The following is an 18,296-nucleotide window of genomic DNA, read 5'->3' as shown; positions in this document are numbered from 1 at the left end:
TGCAGGGGGTTTTAAATGCGCTGAGTGCTTGCAGTTCTTTGGCGCTCATGCGGGTGGCGCAGTAGATCCAGCATCACTGTTCCATGGCTCAGCACTCACGCACGTGCTGGAGATGCTCAGCTCTACAGATGCGTTCACAGAAACATGTTGTAGATGGACCAGAATCACTGAATGTAGGCTATTAAACGTTCTGCTCCGCTTACGTAATGTATATAGCATATGCCTGATATTTATGTAAACTTCCCCAGCTGATTTTTTTTTTTTTTTTTTTAAATCTTTTTTTATATATTTGTTCATGTGTGTAATGGGATGTGTGTGTGTGTGTGTGTGTGTGTGTGTGTGTGTGTGTGTGTGTGTGTGTGTGTGTGTGTTTAGTTTGTATAGTTAATCACATATTTATGTTAATTACTGTTTTTTTTTTTTGTTAATATTCTTGGCCGGATACTGGGATAGGGTCCAGCCCTATGATCCTTCAGAGGTTGTATAAGGAAGTAAGAGAGTGAGTTAATATTCATTGAGTTTTGTTGGAGCTTCAATGTAGTTTCCCATTTTGTTCTATACTAATGCAGGCTAAATTGTGACCATGTCTGTAGTGTCTCCTCTCTTAGCATAAATAATTACATTTTGAGTCATTTATTTTTCCACACAGTTATTCTCCACTAGCAGAAATCAAGCTTTGTGCGTCATAAAAGCAACACACACATTGAAAGCCGTTTGCAGCTGCCTATAGGAGTGGAGCAGAATGAGAGAGACTTCCCCATCCCCTCTCAAACATTCTGTAATCCTCCAGCTGCCTGCTCACTTATGAGAGAAACCCCTCAACAAGCAAACCTGAAGTCAGAGAAAACACCAACTCCCATACTCTAGTCAGTGGAGTGACTAAAAACATTCCAATGCTGTTTTACTAAATTATTCTAAATATATGCTTCTTTACAGTATCATTTGATACAGTAGGAGCGTGTACAGCAGGCTATGTATTCATTAAAATGCACACTAAACACATAGGTCCGGTTTCACAGACAGGGTTTAGATTAAACCAGGATTAGTTAAATTAATTAGGACATTTCAGTAGCTTTTATAAACGTGCCTTAGAAAAAAAACACATTACTGGTGATGTGCATCTTGAGACAAAACAATGGCACTGACATATTTTAAGATTTTAATTTGCTTTCAGTTAAGATAGCTCAAACATGCATTAATTTTAGTCCGGGGGTAAGTCAGAAGTGTTTATGAAAGTGTGTCCTCTTAGAGGTGCTTACAATCACAGAGTGATAAAAGACATACGTCCCTGCGGAGCCCGCAGCATCAAAGGCTAATTATCCCACCGCAGTCATGCATGCGTACTGCTGCCTGCACCATAGGAACATGGAGCATTGGGAAAAGTAATGCTCACTTACCACATGGGATCCCGGGAACTCAGCAGTAATTACTGCACCCCTCACTGCCAAATATGTGTAAGCAGCCAGCCCATGCGACACTCCAGAATCTTTAATGCCAGTTACAATCGTTTGATCGAAATAGTTCCATTGGGCCATATTAATTAAATCCACACACTTAATTACATTTTGCACATCCCATAGAGAGCCAGTGGCTTATGAGGACCCTCTCCGCGGTCAGAGCGTCTGAACACTAATCTTGATTATTTGCATAAACAGAAGCTCAAGTTAATTCAGGGGAAAAACAGGTTTCGACAGCATTTAGAACTGATTGGAGAATGTATTTTAAATTCCATTTGAATTCATGGATTTTAATTTAATTTGAATTGCAATAGCAAACAGAATACAGAATTGTAATTCAAATTTTAATGTACTGTAAGTTGAATTCAAATTAAAATGACTAGAAAAGCTAAATTTGTCAGGACAAACTTTAAATGTTGGCCTTGTTTAAAAGGTTTTGGAAAACAAATAAAAAGCTTTAGTTTTAAAGTGGATGGATGGATTGGATGGATGAATGAATGAATGAATGGATGAATGGATGGATGGATGGAGGGTTCACCCAAAATTTTTGTCATGCTGGTAACCACCTTATCATTTTTTTCTTATCATGGAAGTCAATGGGTGCCAACAAATTTCTGGTTACCAACATTCTTTAAAATATCTTCTTTTGTGTTCAACAGAAGAAAGAAACTCATACAGGTTTGGAACAACTTGAGAGTAAGTAATGACAAAAATGTCAATTTTTGGGGAACTACCCCCTTAATGTTAGATTTCCAGAGTAAGTCATAAAGCATTTAAAAAAAAAAAAAAAAAACATGGCTTTAGATATAAAGATAAATTAATTAAAATCCATTATATTGTACCAAAATGATCAAAACTGGATGCTTTTGAGCTTATAAATTATTGCATGACATATGGACAAATTGCCAAAATATAACTCTTAGCAGAGTTTCATACAGTGTTTTGTAGCTACTGGCCTTATCAAGAGCAGAAGAGCTTTCACTCACTTTCAAGGTTGCTGTGCTTCGTCTCTCCCCTGTGAATGCTTAGCTGTTGATGTGAAGTGAAATATGAGACTCTATACCTCCAGTAAGGGCAGTGTCTCAAACTGGATTGTCATTCATCTTCATTTGAGGAGAGACAAATGTGACTTGTAGTGTACTGACTTTATGTCTTAAGCTGTAGCTATAGGTGGAGGGGAGATTCATTTTAACTGTAGTTCACTGAATGTGCAAATGTTTTAGAAACAAGAAAGAAAGTCTGTATTAGACAAACATGCATAGAACAAAAAAAAGAAAACCCATTTCATTACTGCTTGCAAACTTGTTTACATCTTGGGGTTTGCAGTGATTGAAGATGCTATCAATCTATACCTTTGCTCCGTCTAGACGGTCCTGCCATGAGGCAGAGTGTTTTGGTCTGATCCTGAGGAATAAACAGTTTCCATTTGTCATTGACAAGAGGAAGCATGTAAATCGCAAGCTTCTTTTAAAGAAGCCTGATCGTGCAACATTAACATTCCTGCTGAATATTTGTAACAGAGCTTTTTGTAAAGGCTGTCTTTACTACAAGTAGCATGCAGACATTTCAAATGTATATGCATCTGAAACTCATAATAAATATCTGTATATATATATAGATAGATAGATAGATAGATAGATAGATAGATAGATAGATAGATAGATAGATAGATAGATCTCTATATCTCTATATAGAGATAAAATGTTTGCAAAACACATATAACTGAATGAACAGGCATAATATAAGTAGTATGCATCTTTGTCAATATACTTTGACCATTTTTTGTACATTTAGAAATACCGTTCAAATTTTTTTTTTAATGTTTTTGAAAGAGGTCTCTTATGGCTGCTGAAAATTCAGCTTTGCCATCACAGGAATAAATATCATTTTAAAATATATTACAATAAAAAACAGTTATTTTAAATTGTAATAATATTTTACAATGTTACTGTTTTTACTGTATTTTTGATCCAATATATGCAGCATAAGAGACTCTTTTTTTTTTTTACATGAAAAATCTTACTGACCCCAAACTTTTGAATGGTATTGTATATTTAAAAAAATATCTGAAAATATTGTTTGCTGTATGGGTGTTATATGGAGGTATGACAAGCTCCAAGTTTAAGGGTCTAACAACTGCATTAAAAAGGGGTTAATTTACTATTTTTTAGATGAAAATACTTTGTTCTTTTACTACTGAGAAATTAAACTGAAATTTTAATGCATTTTGAATACGTTGGTTAGTATGACAGCAACACATTGTGAATAACAAATTCATTGTAACACAATATTTTTTGAAGTAATCCTTCATAGTCAGAGGCTTTTGTCCTCTTATGAGACAACCTTTCATAGAGGTTATGGAAGGGCTAGGGATCTAATATGATCTACAAGGCAAAAATGTCAATCAATATTCTCTGAAAGTGACAGTGAATTAATATGATCATTGAGGGATAGTCAGTCAATACCATCTGCTTGCCTTGTCACACAGTTCTTGGCTGTTCTCCAGTGATCTGGCTGCTGACGGCTGAGTTTAGGAGTGTGGAAAGTCTTTATTCAGCAGAGATGTCTAAGTCTATTTCCCCTGTATATCCTCAGATGCACCTTTAGAGTGTGATTGATCAACTTCCTTCGTATACAGTAAGGTTCAAAAGTCTGAGACCACTAGGGAAACGGCTTCTATTTTGCATTTTTAATAAATTAAAATTTAATTTAAAACATTAAAGTTGGCATGAAATGGCAGTATTTTCTTCCCTGTGACATATATACGGCTTTTCAAACAAGAAAAAATTTAGGGCTGAACTTGATTTTGTTTATCAGGAATTGATTGGATGGTTGTGGTTTGCTATTGCAGTGATGTCATGTGAGTGACAGGTTGTCCCGCCCTCACACCAGTAAATATGTCATCAGAGCAGAGAAGAGATGTTGCTTCAAGAGTCATTTTGATTGAAGATTATGAGGGCTCATGAATCTAAAAAAAAAAAAAGATGTGCACGGATAAATCATTTATAATAAGTACTGCAATATTCCATAAAAATAAGAATTGTCCATTTTGATTTCATGCTGACTTTACTGCCTTGCATTACATTTAAATACAAACATACTTCCATTATAAATGATATTGTCAGCATAAAAAAATAAATTAAAATTTAAATAGAAAAGTAAAATGAATACTAGTTGATAATCAACTTCCATCACATGATCAATTTTGTCTTTTCTTTCTTTTCTTTTTTTTTACTTTTTCGATTTCTATTTATTTTCAGATTTAATTGTGACCTTAAATCCCAGAAATTGAATGTGCTATTACAATTCTGAACCCCGCTGTATATTAATGAGACAGGGGATTATCATTTTACCAAGAGAGATGTCATGAATGTGGATGTGAGAAAGGCACTGACCTTTGAACAGTGTTCAGAATGACTTCCCTGCTGTGTCTCTCGCTGAACTAAAGCCTGTTTAAGGATAAATGAGATCTCTCTTTCCAATATGGTCCCTCTTCCTCAGTGAATTTCACTGTTCCAAGGATGTGTATAGATGGTTAATGGCGACGTGTCCCCTGAGTGTTCTCTCACTCTTCCTGTGTCCCCTGCTGCAAACATGATTTGAGAGAGATGGCGAGATATACTGTAAAGTGTAGCTCTCCATCAAGCACAGGATCGCAGCAAGCTGATTAAAGTGAAATGAAAAAGAAAAATCTTGGGAGCGAATGTAGCGTTGGAGGGATGCGTTTGGATGGCAGAGAGTAAAATATCAGGCTTTTGGTTTAAAGGTTTGTTATGTCCAAGGTATAAGAGATTTGTTTGTAAGGATCATTGTCTCCCCATGAAATTTTCCCTATTCTGTGTCCAGTATCGTCTTAGTTAAACGTTGTTGTGTTCATTATTCTCCTGCGACCGCCTTAGTTTTAGTTTGTGGATTAAATAAAGACTGTTTTTGTTTTTTACTCCATCGTGTGCATCATTATAGCCACAACGTGACACATTGACAGTTCACTCAACTACCACTATTGATCAACTGAATGTGTCCTTCTTAAAGAGGAACTATGCAGTTTCTTTTAGCTTAATTTACCTTAACTGAACAGCTTCGGAGTCAATGGAATGGTTATATGACTTTTTTCGGCTTGAATGGTGGCCGTCTCGCTTCCCCCTAGCGCTTGTGAGCGGAAAAACCACCCTTGCAACTTTGGCCCGTCGGGCGTCAGGAAGTATTGCGTGATATCAGGTCTCGCGGTGTAACAAATTGCTTTACGGCACTGCACACATACATTTATATGCTAGCCTTCTGTGTATCATACACACCTCAGTGGACATGGCTCTGTGCGTTCGCCGGCTTCTTTGAAAACAAATGCACATGACCAGAGGGAGAAGAAGGGAGGTGGGAGAGTCGCCAATGAGTTTTTACGACAGTGTTGTCAAATATCTATTCCGAAGCTGTAGGGGGAGCTCTATAGAGAAACCCGCGAGCAAAAACAGCGAAGAAATTGCCAAAACTGCATAGTGCCGCTTTAAATAAAAGTATTATGTTAGTACTACAGTATTCAATGCGGTGTGGACAATATGAAAAGTAAACAAAATGAACATAGCCTAAATTTTGACTCAGCACTCAAAAAAATGAACTAGGAAGGTTGTGCACTTTACATAATATATTTATATTTAGTTTACTTATAATAATTGTGTTTGTTGACTTGAAATGTTTTTTTCTATTAAGGTCCACGTAATTATGTCTCAACTTAACAGTACAAAATCCTAACGTGTTGTCTAAACACAAACCATTTATGTTAAGTAAAAAATTCTTACATCCAGAGAGTGGCAGTATAGTGCGACGCCAACTGCCATTTTGCCCTAACTTAATTTGATTGTGTTCAATCTGCTTAATATGTAAAATTTAAGTTCACTTAATCCGTTTGTGTTGGAATGATTTGTGTTGCATTAACTAAAACTGGGTAGTGCTTGTTAGTTCCCAGCATGCTTTGCATATGGTTGAATTAAGAGAGAATAAATGTTAAAATTAAGTGTTATTTTATGTGGTTTTTTTTTTGAGAAAATGAGAAAAGGGGAAGACTTGATAGTGTGTAATTGTGTTTAATGTTCAATTACATTGGAATTATTAGAACCATTTAAATTACAGTGGGATACCATTGTGGATAAATGTGGAGCATTTTGTTTGGCTGTGGACTGATTTGGTTACTTTTAACTGCTTTGGTTGAAGGAGCATGTAAATCGTAGCGATGCTAATATGTGCTACTGCTAGCAAATAGCTAGCTATAGTCTATCAATTTAATTATGTGTCACTAAAATAAATGAAATATTAATGGATGAATGAAAATAACAAACACATAAGTTGAATGCAAATTAAGTAAATTAGTTGGTCCAAAACACTGCAAATTAGTTGGGCTGACACTTTTAAATTAAGCTGTGTTCAACCATAACTAAATAAGTTGAATCAGCCTTAATAAATTAAGTTGACCCAACGTAAGTACATTAAATTGGAATAACAGAATTGCATAATGCTGAAATAAAACAAGTTAATCATGTGGAAATCCTTTCCATGATTTTTTTGTTCATTCAAAGAGTTATTTTTTTGAGTGAGAGAGTCTTGAGGCACTGCAAAGTACATAAAGTTACTCGAACCGTGAAGGAGCATTAAAGAGTTAATTTACCCAAAAATGACAATATTCTCACCCTCATGTCATTCCAAACCCTTAAGACTTTTGTTCATCTTCGAAACACAAATGAAGATATTTTAAATAAAATCGGAGAGATTTTTGTCCCTCCATTGACAGTCCATGCAACTAGAAGTTAAGTCTCCTTAAGTTAAGTGCGAGAAAGTCTTACTGACCCCAAAACTTTTAAAAGCGTAGATTAAGGTAACTCACATTTAACCTACAAAGTTTTTTTTTTTTGGTTAAAATTATGACAATGTTTTACAGTGTAGTGCTATCTGAAATTTGTGAAGACACTGAAATGAAGAATGCTGAGCTCAAAGCTGCATTTCAGAGGAAAATATCTACAGAGAAAAACAGGAATTTTAAATGAGATAATATGTCAGGGAAAGCAGAACAAAAAAACACGCAAGATCAAAACAGATCATTACATTTTCTGACTTCCTCTTTTCCTCCAGTGAGTGGAAATACCATCACTGCTGCACATCATGGGCATCAAGCCCTGAATATTTCAGCAAATGGCCCGTCACTAATTGCATAAGAGTTACCCCTTCACTAATGGCGCACAGGGACTGTGATGTTTCTGGGCAGAGTCAGCACAACTGGCTTTCCATAAATATTTTGTGAAAGTCTGCTTTAGCATCTGAATAACAGACTGATCTGCCGTTCTGTCATCATCGGCAAGGGCAGAGGCATCGTCTGACAGATGAAAAGAGTGTTTCCTCCAAAAATCTGATCTGTGCAGAGCTTCACATACAAACTCATGCTATCACAACTGCAATCTAAAATATGAAGTTTCACGTTCAATTGAGTGGTCGCGAATGATTTCAAAACATTATGGTTATGACAGAGCTAGTCACTATAGCGAGTCCTCTGGCCACACTGTATGTTGTCTTACTCTCTTGTGAATATCTCACTTTAGATTATGCACAATTTTGCTTTAAAGTTTTTGCTTAGTGACAGACTTGCTGCAAGCTTGATGTTGTTAATGTTTTATTTCATCACTACTTCAGAGTTGGGTTGGCAAGATTTATCAATAATGTATACATGAGGGGGTTAAGAGGGATGCCTATTCCTTCAGTTATAATGTATGCGTTTTGCAGAATCTGATGTATACATGCACATTTTTATCTCACTCTCTGTGCACATGCATTGCAGGAAAATGATGATTCATACTGATCACCAAAATCTGTATTTGTATATGGTGTGGCAAAAGACTGGAGTTTTGGTCTCGGATTATCAAAATGTTTATATAAGTAAAAGCAAAGGAACTCAGAATTGGAAACACAGAACACAATGGATTTAAAAAATAAATTCACCACCACACAGCATTTATATAATAATTAATTTTATATTATGTTTTATATAATATAAAACATAAATAGAAACATATAATATAAAACATAATATATATAATATTTATATGTATTTTATATTATATATGTTTCTATAGGTCTTGTATCAGAATTGATTTCTACCTGTTTTTGGTAGAAATTAATTAATCTTATTAGGTGACTTCAATATGAGTTGGTTGGATAAGTCATATGATAAAGATAAAAATGTATTTAATAGTTTAAATCTTACCCAATCAATTACTGAGCCTACTAGAATTACTTCTCGAACACAATCTCTTATTGATTGGATACTTGTTTCACACCCAAATAGATTTTTAAGGGCAGGTGTTATGTCTGATTGCTTTAGTGATCATTCTATTATATTTTGTGTATGGAAAATTAAAATACTTAAATTGCCACCAAGATTAATTAAAATCAGACAATATAAAAAATTGAATTTAGATTTATTTATTCATGATCTGATTTCTATTAATTGGAATAGATATTTAATCTTATCATTTTTTTTATACTGAGTTTATAAATGTTGTGGACAAGCATGCACCTTGGAAAACTGTTAGGGTTAAGGCAATCATCTTCCTTGGATTAATTCGGAAATTAGTCTTTTTAGGCAAAGGGACAAAGCATGGACAACATTTCGTCAGACAAGAAGTAATGCTGATTAGGAAGTCTATAGGCATTTGAGAAATTTGAGCAAGATAAAAACTCGAAATGCAAAGTCTAATTATTATAAAGAATGTCTTTATTTCATTATAAAAATCCTAAACAATTCTGGAATAAAATTAAAAACATTATTAGTAGCACATCAAATAAACATTCAATTAATCAAATTAGAGTTGATAATACAATACTACATGACTCCTTATCTATTGCGCACAAATTTAATCAGCATTTTTCTTCAGTCTGGTCTACTTTAGTATCTGCTTCTTACTTGAATACTGATAGTTTTAATGAGACTGCATCTTGTAATAGTTCATTTTCATTTGGGAAGATTGCATCAATTGATATTCAGAATGCCATTGATGAATTAAAAGTGACTAGTGGTGCTGGATTAGATGGAATTGAAAATAGGTATATCTTAAATTATCTTCTCATATTCTTATGTATCCACTTGCTGATTTATTTAATCTTTCTTTGTCTACGTGTGAGTTGCTGGTGATCTGGAAATGTGCACGCATTACTCCACTTCATAAGGGAGGTGATGTACTTGATCTCAATAATTATAGACCAATATCTTTCATATGTTCTATATCTAAAGTTTTTGAAGAATTAATTTATAAACAACTTTCAAATTATTTATGTATTAATAATATTCTATCATCATCTCAATCTGGTTTTAGGTCTAATCATTCTACAACTACTGCATTAATTAAGTTTACTAATGATGTGTTTTCAGCTTCAGATATGGCAAGCTCACAGGTGCTATTTTTCTTGATTTAACCAAAGCGTTTGATTTGGTTGATCGTTATTTGCTTTTAGATAAACTTCATGCTATTGGTTTTTCTAAAAATACAGTTTTGTGGTTTAATTCATATCTGCATAACAGAAAACAATGTGTTGTCCTAAATGGGAATAAATCTGATCTTCTGATTCATCAAAGAGGTGTGCCTCAAGGTTCAGTTTTGGGACCACTTCTTTTTTCTATTTATGTAAATAATCTACCATTACTTCTCAAAAACTGTCAGGTTCAACTTTATGCGGATGATACTGTCATATATACATCTAATTCTGATTCTATACAAATTCAATTATCTCTTCAATTGGATTTTAATACTTTACAAGATTGGCTTTTGGCTAATAAATTAGTGCTTCATATACTACATAGTAATATACATAGTAATCATATACTATGATCTTTAGTTCTAGACATAAACTTAATTCCAAAATTCTTGTGTTGTATCATGTAAAGACGGTATTTGCATAGAGTTGATACTATTAAATATCTTGGTGCATGGCTTGATTCTAAACTTTCTTTTAAACCACACATTAATCATGTTTTCAAGTCAATGTTGGAATGAGTATTTTGCATCGATCTCGAAATTGCTTTTCTTATAGAGTTCGTAAGAAACTTGTTTCTCAATTAATATTTCCGTCCTTTGATTACTGTGATGTGGTTTATCAGACGGCAAACCGTTTGTTTTAGGATGTTCTTTTTACACTCATCACTGTACAATGTATGATGCACTCCAGTGGTCATCTTTGTGTGTGAGAAAGCAGATTCATTGGCTTCAATTTATATTTAAATGTATTTATTTTGATTATCCTAGTTATCTACAACAATACTTTGTACCCTTTTCTTCAAACAACCAAGTTAGGCATTCTGTCCAGACTTATTTTCTTGTTCCTCGTGCAAAAAAAAAAAAAAAATAATTGGCAAAAGAGCATTTATGTTTAAAGCACCAATAGACTGGAATAATTTACCTGCAGACATTCGATCCATACATCATTTCGGTTGTTCAAACAATCTTTATTATCTTATTTTAAAGTGGACTTTCTATTAGAAAAAATTCTAATATTGTCACATTTGAGTCAAAATCAAGTACATAGTAAAATAAATAACATTACTATAAAATTTAAAATCTATAAAGTATCACAAAACTTTGTAAAGAGATTTTTCAACATTATTTTACATGTGAATTTCTACATCCAGACAAGTTTATAAAACTAAAAAGATAAAACGTGCTTATTTAATATATTAATTGATATTTTAATAATTGATTGTACTGTAACTGCCCTTCTCATTTAGTCCAATTTCCCTTTAATACAGTTGAAAAGGACTGCATCTGTCACACAATGAAAGAGAAGGTGATCGTATAAAAAGTGTTTATTAATAGGATGCAGAGAATGTGAAGTTCAAGCAGTTGCACTGTGACTTAGCTGGGTGGAATATGATGATCACAGGTGCAGGTGGTTGAAGGATGGTACAGACTGAACACACACACAACGGCTCGGGATCAGAAGACAGAAGACAGAAGACAAACGGGAGTTGCAGCAAGAGATGAGTCTGTACGTGGTTAGACAAGACCAGACAATGGTGTGTAGGTTGTGTGAGGTATATAGTGCAGGTTGATAAGGAGGTGCATGTGCGTTGAATCAGTAATCTGGGGAGAGTGAACGAGTGGGTGGAGCGTGCTGATCTGGTGACGATGGGCTGACAGATGGTTGTGTCACCGTGGCAGTATCACTGTATTAGAGTGCAAGTCTGTGTTTGTCCCTTTTCATGTATGTTTGTTCTTTAACTCTTTTTTCAAGACATAGTGACAGGAATGCTAATAGTTATGTAACACTGCTAATTTCAGTTGTTCTTAACTTTCATTTCAGGAAACATGTGTATGCATCACACAGTATACGTGTCATATTAATACCGATGTTATTTGAGGACAATGTCAAAAGTAAACAAAATGAACCTAGCCTAAATTTCCATTTAGAGAGTCTTGAGGCACTGCGAAGTTCATAAATTTACTTGAATCCTGAATAAGATACATGAGAAGTATCAAGGAGGACACTATGTCATTCTACATGGTCAAACTGTCTGGGTGGAAGTGCAAATCTGTGTGGAAGTATTTCAAGAGCAGCTGCAAGATTTCTGCTACATGTTTGTCACTAAATTGCTGACTATCTTCTGCAGGACTTGGGTTCGCATACGGGTGGTTTCCAGGACCTCTTCATGATTAGCCCTTTCCTTGCTGTCGTAGTTAGTCACTACCTTGTTGGTAATTAGGGAGAGTCCAAACACACGCATCCCACAGTGCCGAGCGATCAGCACCTCTGGAACGGTACTCATACCTAATTACAGAGAAACACAACACTCACCAAGGCTGCATTTTTTTGACGAAAATACAGCAAAAATAGTAGAAATATTATTATAATTTAAAATAATAATTTTCAGCATCATTACTCCAGTCTTCAGTGCCACATGATGCTTCAAAAATCATTCTAATACACTGATTTGGTGCTCAAGCAACATTTATTATTATTAATATCAATGTTGAGAAAAGTTGTGCTGCTTAATATTTTTGTGGAAACCGTGATACATATTTGGAATAAAAAGAGAATGAATAGGAAGCTCAAAAGAACAGCATTTATTTAAAATAGAAATCTTTTATAACATTAGATATGCATCAACAATTTAACACATCCTTGCTGAATAAAAATGTCAATTTCTTTCAAAAAAAAAATCTTCTATTTTCATCTAGTTTATTTCATTTTAAAATTACTTTAAGGTCAAACAATAATTTGCAGCAGAAGAGGAATATAAAGAAAAATAATATATATACTGTACTTAAAGTAAAAACTACAATATATATAAGTATTATTCATTTTGAAGTAATTTATAATTTATAATAATTTATGAATTTATATAATATAATTCATTTTATATTATGATAATTAATTATACAATTTATAACTAATAAGTATGGAGCCCCGTACATGAGATGCAGGAAAAATATGTTTATCGTGGCCACAAATTAACAATTCATTCCAATGACTGACGACTTAAAACAAGGGAACGAATTAGTAAAACGTGCTGATGATAAAATACTTTACTAATTCGTTCTCTTGTTTTAAGTAAATCGTGTGCACGATTGAACAATTCATTCCCTCGATTTACTAAATCATGGCCCTGTTGTACAAATTTGTTCCCTTAGTTAAATCAAAACGAGGGAATGAATTAGTCCAACGTGGCCACAATTTACTTATTTAAATTGAGAAAACTCATTTGAGAGAACGAATTAAGAAATCCTGGGAATTAATTCTTAATTTATGGTCCCTATATATTTTTATCGGCCTGTCATGTTCGGGGCTTCATAAATAAGTAATTTTTGTGAAAAACAATATAATAATAGGTTCCTGCTCTGTCCCTCAAAGGGTGTCCTTTGCTCGGAATTATGATATATGGTTATGGTTTTTATCTTCAGGCGATAATACGTCTTGCCCACTCATGACATTTTTCATAAAAGTGATATGTACAGTACGTACCCACAGCATCCGCCCCAAGCAGCTGTAAAGCCCTGCATTCTGCAATTGTCTCATAGGACGGTCCAGCCAACATGCAGTAAACACCCTCCTGAAGGAAAGAGGCACAGCCCAGTTCTTGGGCAGTTTTCCTGGCCAACTGTGCCAGTTCTCTATCATAAGCATCAGACATGCAGGGAAAGCGCACTCCAAATCTACAGGGACGTAACACAAATGTCAGTGATCATTAGACTGGTTGCATAAATCCTTAGAGAAATGCAAGTAAGATTATATTGCAAAGCCAATAGCAAAACCAAAGCTGAACTGTTAAAAACAGAGACAAAAATAAAAAAAGATATTGGTGTTAGGTAGAATTAGCCTACGTCTTTAAACATAATTATAAAAAAGGATCTCAAATCTATTTGCTTGTTTGCTTGAATAAAACGTATCTCAATTCACTAAATAGCAATTCACCTTTCCTCATTATGTCCACACAGAGGATTTTGGCCAGCAAATCCAGGCATATTGATATGGTCTCTGATAAGCATGATGTCACCCACTTTAAATGTAGAATTGAGCCCTCCAGCAGCATTGGTCACAATCAGAGTCTCAATCCCGAGAAGGAAAAACACTCTTACTGGATATGTGACCTAAAACAGAAGGAGAAAACCCTGAGATTTAAAGCTGCTTTGACAAACTGTTCTCATCTTTATGAAACAGGAAATTAAAGACTGAAATCTAAATTGATATATGTGGTTAATATGCAGTTATCAAAACTATATAGTAGTTTAACTGTCCCTCAGCTTTGTCTAAACTGTCCATTTTAAAATAAATATTTTCACTAGACAATTGTGATTTGAAACTACATTTTAATTGATTCCCTCATGTGCATTGAATTAAGAAATAAGAAACAAACATATGACTGCTTTTTTACAACCCAGGCAAGAATATTTACCACTATTTAAACACTTTTTCAAATAAAAAACATACAGAAGAATCATAAATCATAATGCCATACAGTATTTCACTTGGCTCCTGCAATAAAGAGTAAGCACTGTTTGATTCTTTTTTTTATTTGATCACAGATGTTGGAATGTTGTGTGTTGTAAAAGTTTATAGGAGGCGATTGGGTCAGCTGTCAAATGTTAACTATTCTCTGTTATACTTAAATTGCTGATAGCAGCACTGAGAAGTCAATGGTTAAGTGCAGAATAACCTCTGTGTTAGTGTTGTGGTATATTATTGCTCAAGGAAAAGAAAAACTGAGATGATTCTTGACTTATGAGATGATTCTTTTAAATATCAACTAACAATGTGTTTTCATTCCAAACGCATGTGCTTTTGCATGTGCTGGTTTTGTTTAATGCTCATACTTTTAAGATTTTAAAAATGAAACTTACCGTGGCAATGTTATAGCCCTCGTAGAAATGGAAACGGCCTTGCATGCAAACACACTGCTTCCCATTCAGCTCTCCGAACACCAGCTGACCTTTATGTCCTTGCACTGAAGAGACATGAGGGTGTGTATTTTTAATGTTTGTTAATGCAAATAATAATCAAATAATGGCAGTGAGCGATAAACGTCAGCACTGACTTTTATATATTTTTACATTTTTTGTGTAGTCAATATGAAACAATACTCTCTGAATGGGTTATGAATGATACACCAAAGGTTTATGCGAATTTAGCAATCTGTCTCCTACCTGTGCTGTGGGGAAAGCGCGGGATTTTGTCGTAAGGAAACACATTCTTGTTGTCCAGCAGGTCAGCCAAACCTCCGAGTCCTGAACCACAGATAATTGCCACTTTGGGCCTGATGTCTGTGTTAGCAAGCAGCCAGTCTGCCGTTTCTTTGTACTCCTCATAGCTGTAGCTAGACAGAAACAAAACATTGTTTTTTTGCTTAATATTTTTTGGTGGGGCTGGCATGCATTAAAATCACACGCGTCACAATAAAGTACTGTTGGATAACGTCTGACTAACCTACCTACGTTCCTACACAACATAACTTGGTTATGAAATATGAAAGTGTAAGAAGTGCAATGACCCAGTCAAGTTGCTTTGAGAGTGAGGACAAATCAGCTGACAGCAGCATTCAGAATAGATAAAGAAAAGTACCTATATACTACAGCAAAAAAAGTTTCGTTTTTTTATATTGTATTTATTTTATTGTATTATTTATCCTTGTCATTTGTTATGCTATTGTGTTGAAGTATGTTGAATTATCTCTTCTCTTTGACAGTCATTTAGCTGAACAATCACTGTAGTAAATAGTCATGTTTCTTACCATACAAAGCTAATGGACGGTCAGTTGATAGAAAATCCATTTCTGAGTTGTAACTATATGCAAATCAAATATATTCTATGGTCTATGCTCATCGTGTTTTTTTAGCTGGATACTTAACTATCAAAGCAGGGCGGCCATTATATTTTTAATTGTAGCAAATTATAAAGAGCATCTGTTAATGTTCAAGAATCAGTAGGCGGTTAAATATTCACTTGCTGTCTTTATGCAGTTACTCAATATGACAATGCAAGTTACTACAGGAAGCAACCGCAGAATGCTTTCTGGTTCTCAAGAAGTGTCTGTCATTATTTAACTATAATTTCACCATAATCTGAATTATTTTATAGTCTTTTAAAACTGAAAAAAAGACAAACAGTAAGCCCATCCTTACTAAATTGCTTGCATAGTTGGACTGCCCACATTTATGATCAGAAAGCCTTTCATAGCTGTAGGGCACGAGGTAACAAGAATCATATTGAGTAGGAACTAGGAAGAGCTGAATGGCCGAGCTGTAAGCATGCGCTGTCCGTGGTGCTGCAGGGCGTTGCGGGATCAGCACTTTCCATTCAAACACAGGCTACGAGACTCAACGCTCAGTGAGAATGCACAATAGACCTCTTATTTTACAATCACAGCTCTGCCTTGTTTTTTTGTTTGTTTTTTTGAAAAGGCCTGCCAACTGAACAGCCATGTCCTCATTTTTTCAGTTTTCATAGCTGTTTTTTTCTCAGGTTTAATAGCGCAGCCTGTCTCTTTAAGAGCCTGCGTATTATTCTAAGCACATCCACCAAAGCTGAATAGGAGGATTCTGGTTACGTAACCATAATCACAAGTAGCTGCTTTTATAGATAGCTTATGTTATTAGAAATGTTGAATTTCATTCAAGCATCAAATCGACAACAAATTATTTATTTTTTACAGTGGAGGGCGCATAGTGGAAGAAATATGATAGGCTAAATAAACTATCGCCGTCCAAACAGTCAGGACAGAGACTGCCTGAATGTAAATCATACAGGTTTATTTAAAATGATCTACCATTTACTTCAGGTTGATCTATGATTTAACGCCTTGTTTGATGGGATGGAAATTTAAAGCGACAGTTGTCATGGCGACTTATCACGAATGTAATAGCCTAACATATTTTTCTTCTCACTAAGATTTCATTTAAGCATTCTCATATGATGTAGGAGATTAATTTGGCAGGTCTGGCGTTCATTCGTTTCTCCCCTTACCTGCATTCGTTGGATGTTGACATGTCCGCAGCGGATGATCGAGTTACTGAGCAGGATATTGTCGGCACGAGCAATAATACAGAACAACCTGAGCGAGAGGTCAAACACCCGACGTTCTCGTGGGAAGGGTGGCGTGACGAAGGAGGAGTCCTCTTAAAAGTCGTTTCTTAAACAGGGCTAGTTGTACTAATCCAATTTTCTGTCAGAATGGGCCGCTCACTGACCCGCAGTTAAAGAGCCCTGAGAACTGTCATCCTGCCAGGACCGGCACAGCCGTGTAGCCTATGGTGCATCACAGCAGGGGAAATAACGTGCTTCTCTGTAGTTTAACTCAAGTGTCCAGGGAAACGGTTAAAGTGCAATTTGTCACGCGCAGAGATTATGCATGTAAAAAAGAGTTTGCCACAGCCTCATCTGCACATAAAAATAAAGGTTCTTATTGGCAATGATGTAAGAACCTTTAACATTCATTGAACATTCCAAGTTCTTCACTGGTTCCTTGAAGCCACTTAGGTTAAACAAATGTAATGGTTTTGAGTTGGTTATGGTTCTTTGGAGATTAGAAGAAGCTCTTGATGTTGTATTACACGTTCTTCAGACAAGTGTATTGGTTTCTAGGCTGTAGACATTGAGGGGACATTGATCGGTCAAATTAGCTATGGCCAATTTGGGTGTTTCAGTGGTTAATTCTTGAATTGTTGCCCATCCAATTCAGAATATGTGATGCTTTAAAACTCTTTTTGGATTTGTTTTAAATAAGAGTGTATGTGGATTATAAAGCGTAGCTTCAGTCAAAATTAAAATGAATATAAAATAAAGAATATTTAAATTATAACATTCATGAAAAAAAAGAAGAAATGTATTAATTTCTTTGCTTGTTCAGTCATGCATTATACTATTGATCATATATCAACCCTTGAACTCTGGCAATGGATGGACAAAGGCACAATGAATGGATAATGGGTGAGTGAGTAAAAATAGTCTTAGTTAGATGCATGACATTTTTTACTTGTTTTTAGTGAAGATATTAAAGTAAAATTAGGTCCTGCATTTGATTTTGGTGGGAATGAAAATGAGTGAATTGATTTTGAATGATAACTTATAAATCTTTAAAGACTGACCTTCTGTGAGCTACGAGGTTGTTAATCAGCTTCTGCTAAAGCTGTCAGCCTGCATTATTTCAGCTTATTTTTAAAATAATTGTTTAATAGTGGAATTCCTGGTGAAAAACTACATTACCCATGATGCTGTACAGAAAATTACACCAATCAGAGTCAAAAAAAGTAATGCTCTAAAATAGCTCTTTAAAATAGCCTACTCCCATGAATCACATGACGTAATCAAGTCTATCTC

At 34.9% G+C, this 18,296-nt stretch overlaps 1 protein-coding gene across 1 annotated transcript; it reads right to left on the bottom strand.

The window, feature by feature from the left end:
* Positions 1 to 10,914: 10,914 nt before the first annotated feature.
* On the bottom strand, positions 10,915 to 17,227 carry pnp6 (purine nucleoside phosphorylase 6). The gene is made up of 6 exons (XM_084123945.1): positions 16,944 to 17,227; positions 15,128 to 15,297; positions 14,825 to 14,928; positions 13,899 to 14,074; positions 13,449 to 13,639; positions 10,915 to 12,254 (listed from the first exon to the last, which is right to left on the bottom strand). The coding sequence occupies exons 1-6, from the start codon at positions 16,964 to 16,966 to the stop codon at positions 12,058 to 12,060; spliced, it is 861 nt and encodes a 286-aa protein (XP_083980071.1). The 5' UTR covers positions 16,967 to 17,227; the 3' UTR covers positions 10,915 to 12,057.
* Between the last annotated feature and the right edge of the window lie 1,069 nt (positions 17,228 to 18,296).

Source organism: Abramis brama (genome assembly GCF_963993115.1).
Source record: "Abramis brama genome assembly, chromosome: 9".
Classification (NCBI taxonomy): Eukaryota; Metazoa; Chordata; class Actinopteri; order Cypriniformes; family Leuciscidae; genus Abramis; species Abramis brama.
This window is presented reverse-complemented; position numbering and strand designations above follow the sequence as displayed.